The sequence below is a fragment of the Adiantum capillus-veneris genome, chromosome 27 (genome assembly GCF_014529385.1).
Source record: "Adiantum capillus-veneris isolate H3 chromosome 27, ASM1452938v2, whole genome shotgun sequence".
NCBI lineage: Eukaryota > Viridiplantae > Streptophyta > Polypodiopsida > Polypodiales > Pteridaceae > Adiantum > Adiantum capillus-veneris.
Window position 1 is genome coordinate 14,155,366 of NC_140957.1, and position 19,437 is coordinate 14,174,802.

The 19,437-nt window shown below is 42.7% G+C and overlaps 1 protein-coding gene and 1 pseudogene across 5 annotated transcripts; one reads left to right on the top strand and one right to left on the bottom strand.

Moving 5' to 3' along the window:
• Positions 1-227: 227 nt before the first annotated feature.
• Positions 228-894, bottom strand: LOC147421536 (uncharacterized; annotated as a pseudogene).
• Positions 895-13,992: 13,098 nt separating this feature from the next.
• Positions 13,993-18,352, top strand: LOC147421537 (pentatricopeptide repeat-containing protein At1g09190-like). Of its 5 annotated transcripts, none has more exons than XM_086503162.1 (5): positions 13,993-14,330; positions 14,416-14,439; positions 14,628-14,652; positions 14,717-14,853; positions 14,931-18,352. In XM_086503162.1, exon 5 carries the CDS (start codon positions 16,176-16,178, stop codon positions 16,554-16,556), a length of 381 nt encoding a protein of 126 aa, XP_086359288.1. In that variant the 5' UTR covers positions 13,993-14,330; positions 14,416-14,439; positions 14,628-14,652; positions 14,717-14,853; positions 14,931-16,175; the 3' UTR covers positions 16,557-18,352. The 5 variants fall into 5 exon arrangements, with proteins under 5 accessions (XP_086359288.1, XP_086359289.1, XP_086359287.1 ...); XM_086503160.1 differs by having other exon boundaries at positions 14,049-14,330; positions 14,412-14,439; positions 14,809-14,853; positions 14,934-15,284; XM_086503159.1 differs by having other exon boundaries at positions 14,055-14,330; positions 14,412-14,439; positions 14,809-14,853; positions 14,931-15,284.
• The last annotated feature ends 1,085 nt before the right edge of the window (positions 18,353-19,437 follow it).

A 19,437-nucleotide genomic window follows, 5' to 3' on the forward strand; every position in this document is an offset into this window, starting at 1 on the left:
TGCTCTTTCCAATCCAAATGAATGCCATGCGCGTCTCTCGCTCTGTCCCAAAGACAGACAAACACACACACACACACACACACATGCTTCTATTGATGTGTTGCCATGTTTGCAGCTTCTCTCTCTCTCTCTCTCTCTCTCTCTCTCCCCCCCCCCCCCCCCCATCTGTCTCTTTCTCTCTTTTAACAAATTAATTTTTGAGCTTTATGTGAAACTTGCTTGTGTTCTCATTGGTCAAGATAACCACCTAAGGAGATACTCTGCATGGCAATCCGAATAGCTTCGCAACGCTCCGGAGGGAGGGGAGTGATCTATGGGCTTGTTCCTCTTCGTTTGCTCTAAGCACGGCAATGTCCTCTTCGTGTTGCCTCTCAACCTCATCGATATCATCTACATCCTCCTCCTCTTCATAGCTAGGGTTTGAATCATGTGTGTTTGCAGATAGTTGCAACCCAGCAAATTGCCCGTACACATGTATTTCCATCCCATCAAAGTGTACAACATGTCCATTGTTGGGATTGGCCAAATGATTCTGCATGGGATTGTTGTGAAGATCACTCCTCGTATTTCTATGGAGCACACCACCATTCTGCATCCCTTCTTGTCCTACATCGATGCAAGAGTCATGATTGTGGGAATCTGCCCAGTTATCCAAGTTTTTGCCATTATTGCCAGCTCCATAGCTATAAGCAACAGATCCACTGTTTTGCTGTGAGCAAGGAAGCTACCATTGTTGAGGGTCATCCCCATCGCAACTGTTTGGGAGGCAGTGACGGCAGGTGCATTGAATGTGTAGAGACCATGTAAGGGGCCCTCGCTGCTCTCAGAGGAGTAAGAGAGATGATGGGCCGGTAACTGAGAATAGCCTGCATTGGTTGAAGCAGGCAGAGCCATCGTTGAGCAGAAATGTTCTCTCTCTCTTTGAATTGTTCCTACGCTGTCTCTTCTTTTCTCACTCTCTCAATAATGGCCGAGATACTCTATTAGGTCCGCCAATATTGTATGAGTTTGGTCTCATAGGCCATTTCGGCCTTTTAAAGCCATTTAATATAACATTCCATTTCAATTCTCTCTCTCTCTCTCTCTCTCTCACACACACACACACACACACACACACACACACACACACACACACACACACACACAACAATGGCTCAGACACTCTATTAGATCCACCAACATTGTAACAATTTAGTCTCATAGGTCATTTTGGCCTTTTAAAGCCGTTTAATTTAACATTTCATTTCATCTCTCTCTCTCTCTCTCTCTCTCTCTCTCTCTCTCTCTCTCTCACACACACACACACACACACACACACACACACACACACACACACACAAACAACAACAAGAACTCCAACAATGGCCCAAACACTAATAGATTCACCAACATCGTATTAGTTTGGTCTCATATGTCATTTTGGCCTTTTAAAGATGTTAAATATAACATTTTATTTCATCTCTCTCTCTCTCTTTCTCTGCCCGTTTGATGTGTTGGCGGACTCCTCTCTCTCTCTCTCTCTCTCTCTCTCTCTCTCTCTCTCTCTCTCAGACACACGCAATGGTAGTGACAATAGCAACTCTCTCTCTCCATCCATCTCGAGGGCTCCCACGTGGTGACGTTCTCTCTCTCTCTCTCTCTCTCTCTCTCTCTCTCTCTCTCTCTCACACACACACACACACACACACACACACACACTCACACACACAAAGTAGAGCAGCAACGATGGATGCCTACAGCTATTTGGCAAAATAATGAGGCATGTGCGAGGCAAGGCATCTCTCTCTCTCTCTCTCTCTCTCTCTCTCTCTCTCTCTCTCTCTCTCTCTACAGGCGAATCAATCATGGCAACTTCTCCAAGCTCCTAGCTAGCAATCCGCGTACGCACGTTCAAGAGGTGCCCGGTTCTTCGACGCATGACCGCGCTCAATGTTCGAGAATTTGTTAAGCTCCATAATAAAGTAGTATAGATATTACCATATAGTAGGATTTTTGCTTATTTTTAATTTCTTTGCATGTAATTGTGTCTCTTTGCAAAAGTCACGATGTAAGATGTTCCAGCATTGATTTAATGATATAATATATGTCTTTGCGTGAATGGCTCAAATATCTAATGTGTGCAACCTACCCCAAACTTTACTTTAATTTTGTTATCATTGAAAGATGATGTAGCATTCATTCTGTAATGAAAAGACTGCTTAGTTTGTGGAGCAAATCAACATGATAATAATAGTCGAAAGGATTATGGTCCTATTTTCTTTGAAATTTGGTTTGCCAATATGTTGAATAATATGAGGACTATTGAAGTCTCAAATTTTGGCATGGCTAGGGCCAATACAACTCCCATGGGTCACAATTACCCCCATGGGCCATGTGGATAACCTCTCCGATTCCTTGGTAAAGTGACCATTTGTACTACACCACAATTGCGTCATGGTCGTTGGTCGAGGGCAGCGCATCGCAGCCCTTCATCCATTGTTGTTTCTGGTGCAGAATCCAATGTTGTAGCCTTTGGATGGGTGCCACATCAACAGCCAAAAAGTTGTCTAACCCTTCACAAATAATTGCATGGCACATCAGCAGTGTGAATATCAACCAGCGTTTGACAGGTCAGCATATGGAATGCTCACGACAACGCGCAATCAATGTACGACAAGTCAGCACACAAAATTGGCCTGTGCAATCTCTGCAGGTGAGCACATGTGCACAACAACTCATTCTCTGTGTATAGTCCTCACGCTCACTGTCAGACTCCACCTATGCTTGGCCCCTCTCCCAATGACCATGGCGGCCGGGAATGGCCCTGCAGTGGCCATTCCCTGAAATCATGCACTCCCATCATGGCTCTCGACCTCCGCCGGTCGCCATGAGGTCGCCCATTATTTCAGGGAATGGCTTTGCAGGGCCATTCCCTATACCTTAAAAGCAAAAATTACACAAAATAAAGAGCGTGGAAAAATGTTTAGAGACTTGGACCTTAGAGGAAGGACACTCTGTAACTCATTTTATATTTTTTTTTGCAAAACTCATTTTATAATCTTAGCAAGTGTTGAAATTATGAGAGAGCATGGTGATATTGTGTTGTGAGATCACAAGGCACAACCCATGAAGTAAACGGCAATAGTGAAATAGTGAGGAGTTAACTTTGAAATCCGTTAGGCAATTTTAGCGAACAGAGTGAATGGGAGTGTCTACTTTGAGGGCGAATCTATCTATATGGGATTTCGGCCCCTCCCCCGAACACGTGGCACTCACTCCTCCATCTGACTGTCTCTTAGCTGGTGTGCTTGCAACTCGGCGACACAGGTGACAATGCACGATGAGAGACAGAGAGAGAGAGAGAGAGAGAGAGAGAGAGAGAGAGAGAGAGAGAGAGGCGGTATGAACACTACAATAATTGCTTTGACGTGTTGCCTGCATCGAGGAGGCGAGTCAGTTTGTTGCCCTACTCTTTGTTGCTTTGTGACTCTGTGAGAGAACCATGCCCGTGCGACCCCATGCTCTGTTCTTTCCTCACCCTTTGTCTCCTTTGCTTCCTGCCCAAATGCGATCCATTAATAAGCAACCTTCGAGCCTAGATTGAGCATGAGAATCAAGTAGGCTCCTTGTAGGACTTAATACTCTGCCTCCCTGAACCTTTCGAGCTCATGATTTTCAATAGGGAGTCTTACGTAGGACCTTTCAAGCTCATGTAGTGAAGCTCAAAGAAGCTCCGTTCGAGGGCCCAGACACCTCACTGCTTTTTTATAAAATCAACTCAGGTTTGTGAAATATCTTGAGGTGCAAGATATTGATAACGAGATGGCCAAGTTTCTCTTTAAAAATGTTTCTCAAAGCACGCAACAAAAAAATACGTGCTGGCTCACAAAAGTTGAAAGGTTTCTGGACAATGCTCTCACATACTGAAAAAGTCGTTTTTGGCTCCCTTATAGTGGCTCTACTTTTACTTTCCATTACATAAAATCTTCCCAAGATGCTTTAGCATCTCCAATTAAAATCTCCATTCAACTCACAATTTAAAATCAATGCTAATTGGTAAGATTTGACCTGAGCAAGTAGAAGAACAAAGGCTCAACCTTAACCACTAGGCTACAAGTCTACGGTACCCTTGGAGGTGCCCTTAAGCACTAAACCCAACCCCCCCCCCCCCCCCCCCACCCTTCCCTTTTTTTTTTTTTGCCCCCTAAACTAATTAATGTTTCTCAAAAAGTCGTTTTGGGAACCTACTGTGTCTAGAGTGTCTACAGCCAACAATAGCACGCTTTCCTTTCCCTCTCAACAAAGTAACATGTATCAAGTGTTCTTGGAAGGTTTTAAGTTTTGTTTTGGTGGTGTTAAACAAGGCAAGTAGAGTCAGTAAGACCATGATCCCCCCCCCCCCCCCCCCCCCCCTCCCTGCCCCGGGGACTTGGCAGATTGTGCTTTCTCTGGCGCTTCCAAGCGAGTGCACCATGCGCGCGATACAAGAAACAACAAGCATGGTTGAAGGAAGAGAGAGAGAGAGAGAGAGAGAGAGAGAGAGAGAGAGAGAGAGAGAGAGAAGGAGGCCGAGGTCGGCAACTCCAACGGGTTGTGAGCCTGCGACTCCCAATCAGCAGAGGTGAGGTCACTTAGGTGGATTATAGGTAGCACTGTCTGCGGTGCTGATTCCCATGCTAATTCCTAATCAGCTCCAGCTGCACCTAATTGTCTGTGCTGACAGTGCTCCCGTGACCCGATCATAGTGCCGCCCCCAAGTGGCAAGCACCCCAAGTCCCCCAAAAACACATGGACCAGTGCTGAGTGGACCACTGTGAGCCACAACCCCTAGAGCGTAGTGTAGATAGGCAAAGAGTCTGTGCTCACAAGGGCTCTCGCCTCAGGCCTTTCGTCACCTAATTGCACTATGAGAACAACTCCTCATTAATGAATTGAATGCTAGATAGGTCTTGAAGATTGTGATCCACAGAAATTTGCGATGGTGGGCTTCTCAAGTGGAAGACGCTTCTACAAGGATAGCCGCATGAAAGCCTGCAGCAAGGTAGGACACAAAATTCCTCATCACCTCTCTCTCTCTCTCTCTCTCTCTCTCTCTCTCCACCCACCAATCTTGGCATCGGTAGTACGGCTCCTGCACGACCTTCGTGCTCTCCAACCCGAGTGTGGGAGTGGCAAATCATACTCATGTGCAGGGAACATGAAACACGATAATGATCATATTTAGCAATGTGAGAGCTGCACCCATTGTTCAAGCTGAGCATAGTAGACTCGAGGACCATGGTGGCAGTAGGCGGCCAGGAGAAAGGAACATCAAAAATACGGTTGGGCCAATTGAAGGGCAGCAACTGGGCGCAGAGAAAGGGGTTGGAGAGAGAGAGAGAGAGAGAGAGAGAGAGAGAGAGAGAGAGAGAGAGAGAGAGAGAGAGAGAGAGAGAGAAGAGAGTTTTAAGGTCATGGAAAATTATCCCAAGAGACCGTGGATAAGCTGCTAGAGTGTGGGCACATGTGGAGCAGGAGAATGTGAAGAGAGTTCAATTGACGGGGCTCATTCTACAGTAAAGCTACACAGCAAGTGAGCTTACCAGTCCCCGAGGGATGCACTGATCCATCAACTGAGAACTTTCATCCCACTGCAAGAAGTGACAATAAGAGCTGTATATACGACTTTGCTGAAAAGAAGTGAAAGTCATCGTGTAAATCCGTGCATTTGCATTAAGAAAGTAGAGATGGTGAAATGAGATAAAATAGAAGTTAGCATGAGGCTGCTACGTCGTTGTACAAGTATATAGTAAGGTATGGCAATGGAAATGAGATGATAACTAGTTTCAATTAAAAAAAAAAAGAGGAGAGAGAGAGAGAGAGAGAGAGAGAGAGAGAGAGAGAGAGAGAGAGAGAGAGAGAGAGAGAGAGAGAACGTGCATACACATAGGTCTGTTAAGATTATTTTATAGGTTATTAGGAATGAAATTATGCAAGAGCATGCACAAAGATAGAGAGAGAGAAGAAGAGAGAATGGAATTCTTTTAACTCAAGGCATATCATTGAAGAGGGAATTCAGAGAGAGAGAGAGAGAGACAGAGAGAGAGAGAGATCATGCCTTTCACCTAAGTGCTAGCTCCAACAGGGGATCCATAATCATGCATGGATCCTCGGAGTTTCAGAGTCTCGGATCGGATGATATATAAAAAGGACAAGAGTGGGTTGATATGTGGCAACAAATGCTCACAACCACTCTTCCTCCATCCCTTCATTTGCTCGCAGACACGAAAAACAGCTAGGCACATTTGGATGGCCTCTAGCAACGCACCGCCGAACACGATTGAGCTGGCAAGGAGCCTTGGTCTGCGAACAACGCCATCAACACCTGCTCTCTCTTGCAGCCTCGAGCTGTGGGTGGACACCTCAAGTGGATGCACCTCTATTTCCATGGGCTGCAGCCAAAATCACATGCAGACATCCAAAACAATAGCCTGGCATTGCAAGAGAATATATGTCTAAGTCAGGTTTCAAGCCAAAAGTTTCAAAGTTGCTAAACCCTTGCTAGAGAAGAAAGAGGCTATTCATCTGCACACACCCACATCCCATGCCCATGGTCGTGGCCTATTTCTATCCACAACTATATGGATGGAAAGCTCTCAGTTAAATGAGATCACATGAACACCTCAATTTGTGGGTTGCATACAACACACCTCTATTTCGTTCGAGGAGAAGTTGGTGCCACAAGAGAAACTATGGGGAGGAGGAGTTCTTCGCACTGCAGGAGGAGGAGGAGAAAGCTATAGAAGCCTGCATGGGGCTATGCTAGCTATAGTAAGAGGAGAGAGAGAGAGAGAGAGAGAGAGAGATCACCACCTCCTAGGTTTCCACCGTGATTAGACACCATACCTCTGTTCCCTGTACCAGAGCATATCTACGACACCTACACGACCTAGGCCATTGTACTGCTGCCTTGCCAACCACCTTGCATGGTTTCTCTCTCACATGCTTTGATGTGGGCTGGGATCTTGAAAGGCGGGCAGGGGGGTGGGGTGGGGGCAAGTGAGGGAAAGAGGGGCCATGCTTCCGCCGAAGGCGGCGCCGCTTTACTAGTAATCATAAGGCATGGCTCACAATTAATATCAATGTTTGACGTGGGCTGCTAGATGATCGTAGAAGGATTGCACCAGTACCATGGGCAACAATATTTAGACGAGGGATTGTTGCTCATTGTGGCAAGAACGTTGTCAAGAAAATGATGAAGCACCCACACTCGGCATCGTCATTTGTGGAATCTAACTCGAGAGTCGAGAGACATGGAGAAGTGGTAGAGCTTAGAGCACCTTCTCGTATCCCACTTAGAAGTGTTTTTCTAAAGAAGGCCTCCAAAATTGAAAGTTTATCTAGGAAAAAATCGGAGGTCTCTTATGCTCTGTGCATAACGGCGTGCACCGGTTTTGCCAGTACAATGACTCTCTCTCTCTCTCTCTCTCTTATACACACATACATACACAATCTCTCTCAACTCAATCCCTATGGTGTACAGTGCTAGAGACTCTCACTCTATACTATTATAATGGTGGAAGGGATTCCGGCCCCTCCCCCGAACACGTGGCACTCACTCCTCCATCCGACTGTCTCTTAGCCGGTGTGCTTTGCAACTCGGCGGCACAGGTGACAATGCACGATGAGAGAGAGAGAGAGAGAGAGAGAGAGAGAGAGAGAGAGAGAGAGAGAGAGAGAGAGAGAGAGAGAGAGAGAGAGAGAGAGAGAGAGAGATGCGGTATGAACACTACAATAATTGCTTTGACGTGTTGCCTGCATCGAGGAGGCGAGTTGGTTGGGAGGCGAGTCAGTTTGTTGCCCTACTCTTTGCTGCTTTGTGACTCTGTGAGAGAACCACGCCCGTGCGACCCCATGCTCTGTTCTTTCCTCACCCTTTGTCTCCTTTGCTTCCTGCCCAAATGTGATCCACTAATAAGCAGCCTTCGAGCCTAGATTGAGCATGAGAATCAAGTAGGCTCCTTGCAGGACTTAATACTCCGCCTCCCTGAACCTTTCGAGCTCATGATTTTCAGTAGGGAGTCTTACGTAGGACCTTTCAAGCTCATGTAGTGAAGCTCAAAGAAGCTCCGTTCGAGGGCCCAGACACCTCACTGCTTTTTTATAAAATCAACTCAGGTTTGTGAAATATCCTGAGGTGCAAGATATTGATAACGAGATGGCCAAGTTTCTCTTTAAAAATGTTTCTCAAAGCACGTAGCAAAAAAATGCGTGCTGGCTTACAAAAGTTGAAAGGTTTCTGAACAATGCTCTCACATACTGTGTCTGCAGTCAACAATAGCATGCTTTCCTTTCCCTCTCAACAAAGTAACATGTATCAAGTGTTCTTGGAAGGTTTTAAGTTTTGTTTTGGTGATGTGTTAAACAAGGCAAGTAGAGTCAGTAAGACCATGATCCCCCCCCCCCCCGTCCCTGCCCCGGGGACTTGGCAGATTGTGCTTTCTCTGGCGCTTCCAAGCGAGTGCACCATGCGCGCGATACAAGAAACAACGAGCATGGTTGAAGAGAGAGAGAGAGAGAGAGAGAGAGAGAGAGAGAGAGAGAGAGAGAGATGAGAAAAGAAGGCCGAGGTCGGCAACTCCAACGGGCTGCGAGCCTACGACTGCCAATCAGCAGAGGTGAGGTCACTTAGGTGGATTATAGGTAGCACTATTTGCGGTGCTGATTCCCATGCTAATTCCCAATCAGCTCCAGCTGCACCAAATTGTCTGCTGACGATGCTCCCGTGACCCGATCATAGTGCCGCCCCTAAGTGGCAAGCACCCCAAGTCCCCCAAAAACACATGGACCAGTGCTGAGTGGACCACTGTGAGCCACAACCCAAAGAGCGTAGTGTAGCTAGGCGAAGAGTCTGTGCTCACAAGGGCTCTTGCCTTAGGCCTTTCGTCACCTGATTGCACCATGAGAACAACTCCTCATTAATGAACTGAATGCTAGATCGTTGTACAAGTATATAGTAAGGTATGGCAATGGAACTGAGATGATAATTAGTTTCAATTAAAAAAGAGGAGGGAGAGAGAGAGAGAGAGAGAGAGAGAGAGAGAGAGAGAGAGAGAGAGAGAGAGAGAGAAGAGAGAGAGAGAGAGAGAGAGAGAGAACGTGTATACACATAGGTCTGTTAAGATTATTTTGTAGGTTATTAGGAATGAAATTATGCAAGAGCATGCACAAAGATAGAGAGAGAGAAGAAGAGAGAATGGAATTATTTTAACTCAAGGCATATCATTGAAGAGGGGATTGAGAGAGAGAGAGAGAGAGAGAGAGAGAGAGAGAGAGAGAGAGAGAGAGAGAGAGAGAGAGATCATGCCTTTCACCTCAAGTGCTAGCTCCAACAGGGGATCCATAAAACCTATGGTGTCTGTGTAGAGTTAGGAAGTAGAATGTTCCTGTTGGGTTATGTTTTCCCTTAGCTTTTACAACGAGAGATGAGACCAACACTTCACTAGTGGTTCATGCCTAAAGCTACAAGTGTAGCAAGGGAAATTTCCACTAGTTCTCTCTCAGTTTATGCAAATAGGGTAGGAGACTTATCAAAGGTGCCCCATAATTCAGTTTGATTGGGTAGGGACCTCACACGGGTATCAGAGAGCGGTTTAGTAATCTTAGAAGAATAAACTATTTTCTTGTAGTAGGTAACGAATGCTTGATATTTAGTTGGCTCTTAGGAATATTGTTTTTTAGTGCTACATAGGCTTAGGAATATTGTGTTTTAGTGCTACATAGGCTTAGGAATATTTAGTGTTGATATTTATTTGGCTCTTAGGAATATTGTTTTTTAGTGCTACATAGGCTTACAGTTGGAATTGCCCAATGTAGGGAGATATCCATATGGCCTACCAAAAGTTTATGCTATTCTCCATGATGTATGAGGATACTTGTTGTTGATGAAGATTCTTGACAAGTTGGTTGTACCACTTGCCTCAGGGATTCAAAGAGGATGGAGGATTGATTACCTTCTTGTGGCATGTGCGACATTGAAGCTCATTGATAATGTGCATGGATAATAATTCAAAGAAGCTTCATTGGCTAAAGAGATGAAGGTCATTGAAGTATATTTCTTCATTGGTGCCACAAGAACTAAGGTAGTTATTGGAGTTGAAGGCAAAGAAGTTTCTCAGACCCAATAGGTTAATGTTTAGATCACTAGAACCATTCATATTGATAGAATTAGAACCCTGTATACATCTTCTATTTTTTGGGGATCACAAGGTGTTGTATTTTTTAATCCTATAGCAAAACCCCTAGTATTTTATAGACTCAATGTAAAGGGATCATGGGACAAGCTGATTGTGTACATGAAATTGGCTCTAAGGAAACTCATGTAAAGATTTGTAAATTTGTACGTACAAATTAATTCATTGATCTCTCTTGTTTGCAATGTCATTTGAAATTTTTTATTGAGTTGAAAACTTAGTTAAGTATTTAAGGATAAGTTAGTTTATGTTATATAGGATGAAAATCTATACCTCTCTCCAAATGAAGAAACTTAATTCTTAAACAAGTTCTACCACCCTCTTTCAAAGGGGAAGGAACTCCAGTTGAACGTGATAACAAAGTATGGCTTGAAGAAATGGATAATTATTTTACTACTGATGGCATCTCCATTGAAAATAAAGCTATGTTAGGCATGTTTTGCCTTATTGATGATGCTAAGCTTTGGTAAAACAACACTGCAAGATAGTGGTGCGGTGCAAGGCAACCAAACATTAAGATTGATGTAAAAGAATAGTATCTCAAACCTAGGAAGACATTAAGATTGATGTAAAAGAATGGTATTTCCCACCTACTCACGAATCTTTTAAGATGAATGAGTTCTTCAATCTATGTTAGTATCATTTTCCTTTAGAATACTCAAAATATGTAACCCTTAGGCGCTATTCTCCTCAAATGTCTGTAGAATAGCAGGTAGTCCATTTTTGCGTAAGTCTATAGGCTCCTATGAACACTCACCTTGAAGCAATGAGGCCAATTAACCGGAAAGATGCTCTTCTAAGAGCGAAACCCTTAGCTAAAGAAATGGAAATATCTCAAAGGGGAACAATGGGAATCCAAAAATTGGTGCTAGAAGAGCAAGGCCCTTAAATTCAAATCAAATGCCAACTAACTCACCCTATCAACCTCAACTTGTAGTTGTAGTTCAACTAGTTGGAACTCCACATTCAGATATCCATTGCTTTTAATGCAATGAGCAAGGACATTTTAGAAACACTTGTCCGAGTTGGTCAATTTCTTTGCGGAGGTCGTAAGGTACCCACTATCTTTTTCACTAAAGTTACTATTTCTTTAATTATAAATGGTCAAAGGGAACTCCAAATTGGGTAAAGTATGATATTTTAAGAATATTAAGTTGCGCATTACTTCACATATAATTTTTTTTGCTCTGAAATTGGGCAACTCTAGACCCTTGGAAACCAGTTTGAATCTTCAATGGAACTTGAGACTTTTGCAGATCTTTTGGAAAAAGTAAGGGCTAAAAAATATGCAATCCTATTGGCTAGAATGGATAAGAAATCGGTGCACATGGAGTCACATGGGGGCTCACAGATGAAACATGTAAGCTACTACAAGGCATGGAAGCCCTAGAACTTGACCAATTGGGCAATGTAGAAGCACTGATGGCCTCCATGACCTCATTAGGCATAAAATAGCATGCTAGAGTGATCTACGAAGTTAGAGGCTTCCTCCAGCAGGGGGTAGCTTCTAGCAGGCCCCTTGCTTGGCAATAGCTATAAATAAGACATGATAAGCCTTTCTCTATGCTAGAATCTCTATTGATTACTCACTTTGTTTTCCAAAGCAAGAGTGATCAGGATAATCATGATTAGTACATTATGAATGATTAAGCCTAATTCAATAGTTAAGAATGATAAATTATTCTCTCGTTAAGCATAGTGCATTGCTAATTTATTAACTAAGTATTGTATATACTTATGGTATCTTGATAATTCAAAATTAGCTAATACCTTAATTAGGAAAATAAAAGTTAGAATTGGATTCTCTAATGCATGGTTAAGAGACATGCATTATCATTTTTTTTAAATCAATTTTGAATCACAAACTTAATTTTTGATCTATTAAAATAAAGAGAAATTACTTTTGTAGAAAATCAAGCTAGATTTAACTTTTCTAATCCTCTAGGATCTTGAAAAGAGAAACTATACAATTATACTTTTAATATTTTACATAAAGTTTAAAGATTGATTTATTATTAATTTGGTAAATTTTTAATTGAAATAATTTTAAAATTGTATCTAAAACTTAGAAAAATAGCATAAAAACAAATAATATAGATCTTGTACCTTTTTTGCTAGAATAATTAGAGATAATTAGGCTAATCTTGAAGCATTGTTTTTTCTAATTATTAGTAAAAAAATTCTACATAAAGAAGATAGAAATATCGCAAGGATATTTCAATTGATCATGAGATAAGTATAGTAGATAGCTCTTAACTATATCTATCTATGATTATCAATAGAGAACCTTATCAAATCATATAATTCTCCAAATCAAGTAGTTGGAAAATTAAGAATTAAATAGAAAAATTACCTAAGGTTTATGAGAATGCATGTAATAGACTTAGTGCATTCTTGGGTACCCTAAGAAAATAAAGGAGATTAATAAAGTAATCTAAGTGTAGCAGCTATAGCTATAGCACCTTGCAAAAGAGTTCTCTATCAAGCGGTGAACGATCATGAGGCTAGTCCTTGTAACTTGGTGGCACCAGTGGAGCACGAAGAGGCGATACTATTTATACTTGCCATTGATGTTGCACATGTTAGAAATGTTATCCAAGTTATGCATATATTGCATACATGACCATTGAAAGTTAATTAAAAAATCCATCTAGAAAAGCACTGACCAAAAACATAGGGTTTATTTTTGGAAACACGACATTTAGTCATAAACTAGGAAAGAAATATTTGGGACAAAATAATTGACTAGAAGGAATGTTTGCCAAAGATTTTGGTATGGTTGCTCTTAGACTCTGTACTTACAAGCATTGATATCGTGTGGTAGTTGTCATGGCATGAGATGACGCTTAGGTACACATTGTCGCTGTGAAAAAATCAACACCAAATTTGCACAGGTACTTGATTTTTGCCTAGTAGAGAACGACCTCCATCCGGGGGTTGTTCAAAAGGACTGCAATCCCCAAGTGCTTGTTGGCTCAAACTCAGTGAGCATTTGGCCTATGTCACACATGTTCGCCAGAACGTGTGCGCCAATCACATGGAAAAATAGTCTTGGCTCGTAGCAATGTCCGCCTCTATACGGAGCTAGCCTGCTATACCCCCTCGCCCACCGCAAGCTCAATGCGGACACACGAAACCTGTGCGCGCAAAGATTTTTGATGGGCTTGAGCTGCTATTCTTGCCAAGGGTCATATTGTAGCTCGCTCCTGCAATTCTCGTACATTTGTTTTCATTTTGACATCCTCCCTCGTGTGACATTGTGGATACCCAAATAGGCACTTTTTGGGCCTGCCCAATGCTTGTGTGTGACATGGGCCTTAGGAAGGGTTCAGATGGCATGGAACATTGCGTTGGACATTGACATGGCAATCTTGCCGATGTGGTGTCACTCATTTCACTTAACAACGGGTGTTACATGTCCGAATCCTCAAAACAAGGCCGTCACTAACTTGCCAACGACGGCATTGCCAGAGAGAGAGAGAGAGAGAGAGAGAGAGAGAGAGAGAGAGCTAACTATAGCAGCATAACTTGCACTCCTTGCTACAGTCTCTTTACGCTGTTGCTGTCGGTTTTTTTTAAGCAAGCGCTATTTTTATTACAAGCATGGCTCCGAAGAAACACTGATTTTTTTTTTCTTAAAATAGCTTCAAAAAGCCTAAAAATTGTGTGCAACATTTCATAGAACTCCCTACAAGGAGGCAGTGCCAACAAAAGGATATCCAGGTAGTGTTGCTGCGGCGTTGGCTTCCATGAGGTGGAGGGTGGTTCGACCACCCAGTAAAGATTTGCCAATATGAAAACGCAATCGCCCCCACAAAAGTGACAAAACACGCGCTGTAATGGTTATTTGTTCAAGCTTGACAATCAATTTGAGAAATTCGGGAGAGAGAGAGAGAGAGAGAGAGAGAGATAGGGGGAAGGGGCGTTCGGTAACCGAGATGACGAGGAAGCGGATCAGAGACGAAGCTTCTAATGCGCAGGTAATAAGCAGCGACAAAGGAGGAGACCATGAAGAAGAAGAGGAAAGTGGGGCCTCTATCGAAGAGCGGCTGGAGGTGAAGATTCTCGACATCCTGCAGAGAAGAGCCGCTTCTTCCACCATGTGTCCTTCAGAGGCAGGTAGATGCTTACTGTTCTCTTTTGGCTCCACTCTAGCTTCCACACAACGTTTTTTGAAGTGGACTTCTCTGTCTTGACCAGCGAGAGCTGTTTCTGCTACTAACTGGAGGTAACAAGTATTCTCTGCTACATTTGTGCAAAGTAAATTTGCTTGTTGTGCGTGCGTGTGTGGGTGTGCGTGTGTGCACGCTTGCTCGCACATGTGTCCATGCATGTTAGTTCTACAAGAGGAATGTGTGTTGTTGCGTGCTGTTCTAGCTTCGGCACGGTGCTAAGCAAAGTAAACCCTTTCTGCAGGCCTCTGATGGATAGGACTAGACAGGTATGAAGATCAATTGTTTTGAAATTTTTATTGAATGTTAAGTTGTCTCCCTATGTTTGGGCAGTAATTGGCAATCTCTACCCTTTGATGATGCATATCTTTCCACGTGCACACACATGGTTGAGCCATGAGGTGGGGCATTTACATACTTTGCAGGTGGCGTGCAGAATGGCATCACAAGGACGCATCCTCATAACACAGGTCTAGCAACTTTGAAGTATGAGGCGTATCGCTTGTTAATTTGTTTGGGAATGTACCAATTTTCTTCTTGCTTGCAGAAGGGTGTTGTTTGCAATCCTTTGAGTGACTTCAGGGGACCTATACGCCTGAAGTTGGCCTCAACTTAAGAGTCTCCTCTCTCTTGTTGCGTTATTCTGTGGAGCACCTTGGTTGAATCTTAGCTGTTTGCCATGTTTAAGAAGAATAGCTTTTTGCCAAAGGCTTGTAACACTCTTTGATGGGAATGTCATCATGTATATGTGAGCAAGGGTTTGATTGATCATGCAAAATGTCCTTAAATCAATACCCATGTGTGGATGAATGATCTGATCAAAAGCAAAGCATTGAGCGCATTGGCATCATCACCAATCAGAAGCTTTTAAGCAAAGAATTGTCAAGGATTCAATCGTCTAGAGCACTTGTGTCGGATCAAGTAGTGTAGTTTTTAACAAATTATATACTGTTGTGTACCAACTGTTGATGTACCTATGCGATACTAAGTGCAGTTTCCCTGGTGCCTGAGTTGGGTAGGGAGAGGATTGAGGATGGCGAAGGTTACCATGATGGCATCAAGTCTGGGAGCTAACAGTGTTTTGATGAAGAGCAATGTCAAGCGCACAACTACTAAGGTGCAGCCTTTATCATGGTGAATATGGGCAAACAAGCTTGTTGTGCTGTTGGATGCACAAGATGTGGGCTGAAGTGAAGGCTACATTATCTTTTATAAACCATTTTTCTACGAGTGAAGTTGAAATGGTGTGATGAGTGACTTTCTAATGAGTGACTTTCTATGACTTGGGTATTCTTCTTGAAATCTCTCTAGTTGTTCAAGCACAACCGCATCAACCTTTATTTGACCCACAGACACACACACACACTGTGTGCGCGTGCGTGTGTGAGAGAGAGAGAGAGAGAGAGAGAGAGAGAGAGAGAGAGAGAGAGAGAGAGAGAGAGAGAGAGATTTTTACTCCATTCTTTGTTGTGAAACAAGATGTCCGAAGTTATCTTTTACCATGATTTCAAGGTCATGTACATAATATATCTTTAACATAAGTGCATATAATCAATTTTCTCTCCCTCTTCCTTTGGTAAGGCGGGTGTCAGAAATGTGATATTATTATGATATGAGAGGAAAATACACATAAGCATGATGAATGTTTCGTCCTACCATTTAGAGCAACAATGCCACATAATCTTCCAAGGAAAAAGAAGACGTACGGTTATGCTCGAACTCGAAATTTCAGTTGGATTGTTTACTTGGTTGGCCTAAGGCGATTTTGTGAAATCAGATCTCACCATCATCCATGCAGCATAATGATCAACCATTGGATTTAAAAATCCTGTGGACGGTGGGACCCCGGGCACAGCAGCGCACAGGAGTAATTGGACAGAGCCAGGGAGCTCTGGGCTGTTTCCATCGGATGCGAAGCAAGGGCATTTTTCCAGATGTAAATACGTATGCTTGCATCTTGAAGACGTGTGGTACTGTGCGGGACTCCAGTGTGGGCAATGATGGTGTGCTTGGCATTGCCTTGATTGACCTATATTCCAGACGTGGTGTGCTTGAGAAAGCACAAAAGGAGCTTTCTGTCCAGAATGTTGTCTCTTGGAATGTACTGATCGTGGGATATGGTCAACAGGGGGGGCTAGAGAGCCCTGATCTTCTTTTAGCGGACACGAAGTGAGGACATCTCTCAGATGCAATCACCTATGCTTGCATCCTGAAGGCATGTGGCACTATGTAGAACGCCAATATGGGCAACATAGTTCATGATGATACTGTTAGTCAGGAGTTGTTGAAGCAAAATGTCGTGATTGGCACTGCCTTGCTTGACATGTATGCCGGATGATGTGTACTTCAGAAAGTACAACAAGTTCTTGAGGAGTTGGCTGTCCGGAATGTCAAGTCTTAGAATGCACGAATTACGTGAACGCGAAACAGAGGGCGGGACCAGGAAGCTCTGGGCTGTTTTCAGCTGATGGGAATCGGGTGCATCCTTCCAAATGCAATTACCTATGCTTGCATCTTCAAGGCATGTGGCAATTTGAAGTGGTTGAGATGGACAAAAGAACTCACGATGATATTGTTAGTCGGGCTGTCGAAAAAAGTAACATTATGCTTGGCACCGCCTTGGTCAATATGTATGCCAAATGTTGCATGGTCGGGAAGCCCTGGCCTGTTTTCAGCAGATGTGAATCGAGGGAATCTCTCCAGATGCCATCATGTACGCTTTCGTCTTGAAAGCATGTCGCACTACGCAAGACACCAATGTGGGAAACAAAATTCACGATGATATTGTTAGTCAAGGACTATTGAAAAACATTGTGCTCAACATTGCCTTTGTTGTTATGTATGCCAAATATGGTGTACTTCAAAAAGGACCAAATTTGCTTGAGGAGCTTCTTGTACGGAATGTTGACTCTTGGAACACACTAATTATAGGGGAGGGCCAGGAAGCTTGAGGATGTCCGAATGAAATCACCTATGCTTTGGTCTTGAAGGCTATGCTTACATTTTAAATGAATGTGTTATTATGCAACACTTTGAAATGCATAAATTTTTTTGATGAGATTCTTAGGAATTGTTGACAATGCTTTGCAATGCAGAAATCAAAATTTTGGAATTTTTTGAGATAAGAAGAGGATAGCTTGTGGAGAAAAAGGAAATGGAGATGGAAGAAGCTTGCACAAGGCGTGGCCCACTTGTGTTTCTCTAGACTCTTTAGTCTCCTTCCTCTCGCACTCTTATGCATAGATAGAACAGTGTTCTTGTTGCTGCAATTTATCGATGACATTGGGAAAGCATGAGTAGATTCGTGTTGATGTCAGTAGTAGCTCCATGGGCAAGGGACTATGATTCGTGAAAGAAGGTAGAAATGATAGCAAATGCGACAGTTGAAACGAGGGCAAAAGTCGTAGAAGAGATGATTATGGAGATTGCGATATAGACATGCTCTACATGATGATGGAGATTGGGGTAGACATGAGAGAATTATGAAAGACGAAGAGACCATGACAAACAGGATGAAATTTGATATAGAAGGGATTGTATCCCTAGGGATGTAGTGGACAAATGACTTGCAAAGAGCATGATGATTGCAAAGATGTGGAAATAATGGATATGATGGTAGTAACAATGATGGAATTTGATATATAAGGGATTGTAGTCCTAGGGATGCAGTGGACAAATGACTTGCAAAGGCATGATAGTTGTAAGGTTGTGGATATAATGGATATGATGGCAGTAACAATGATGATGAATGCACAGACGAGCTTGAATATCAATCTATAAGAGAGAAATTTAGGTTTGTTATTTTGTTCTTGAATACCATAACTATATAGTAGGAAATGGAAATTTTGGAGGAACACAATAGCGCCCTTCACCATACTTCTGTATGGTAGGCACATAGACCGTGCACTATCTAATTTTTTTATAAAATTTTCATAATATCTAAAGTTGAACTAGTGTTCTGTTTTTGTGCGTAGTTTATTAAAGGCAAGCTTTTTGAAGTGCGTACTTGTTCGCGTGAAACCACTACGAATAAGGCGAGTGCTCTATCTTGACGTATACATTGCACTAGTGCTTTACACAAAAAATAAGAGTATTTAATTGTAAACATAACAATTATAATTTGATTCACATTAAAAAATATGTTTCGTAAAAGTATTCTATGTTCATCTTGATATATTATTTGTTGAAGAAGATTTCTTAATAATATTTTACTATATCTTGAGAAAATAATTATCATGCCAACCAAGCAAGACTAGTTTTGTCATGGGAGTTGTAGTTACAAGAAATATTCGTTGGTTTGATAACATTTGTTTGTTTGTTTTGTGTATGCTAAGAAGAAATATACAGCTATCTTGACAAGGACATTTACCAAGCGTTAATGCACGAGGCTGATTGGTTCATCTCTTTGAACAAACAATGGAAGAAACAATGGTTAGAAGCTCAATGGGTTGAGGTCACGAAGAACATTTGGAATCCACAGTGGCCTCATTTTATGAAGGTATTTATGTGGAAGGTGCTATGGGGGCTTTGCCGATAGGCGTAAAGATTTAGGCACGTGGTATCGGACCCGATAGATGTTCAGGGTGTAGATTGGCTAGCGAAGACCTCCCTCACCTTTTCATGGAATGCCTGGTAGTTAGAGGCCTGGCAGGGAAGGTGTGCAAATGGGTACAAAGAACGTGGAAGATAGGGTTCTTCAAGAAGGATCTTTGCCTCGGTGGGAAACAATTTCGAAGTCCTGCACTTTTAATATGTACTCAAATTGTTGGATACTGTTTCTTCAATCATGTCCGGAAGGTCACAAATTGCCGTGTTTTTGATAACGTCCTCTCTATGGCTAGCTTCTCAAAGATTGTACAAGAAAGTAAGGAGTTAGTATATGGGATAGGTAAAAGGCAAGACACGGATGATTGGCTTAGGGCGACCCTCGCAATCTGTTCGAGCCGTGCTGTGTAAACGGATGTTGGTAGTAGTACGGTACTTCGTACTTTTAACTAGCCTTCTGACCCTCAAGGCTCGGCATGAGCTTGAGGCTGATTTGTAGATTTCTTGGT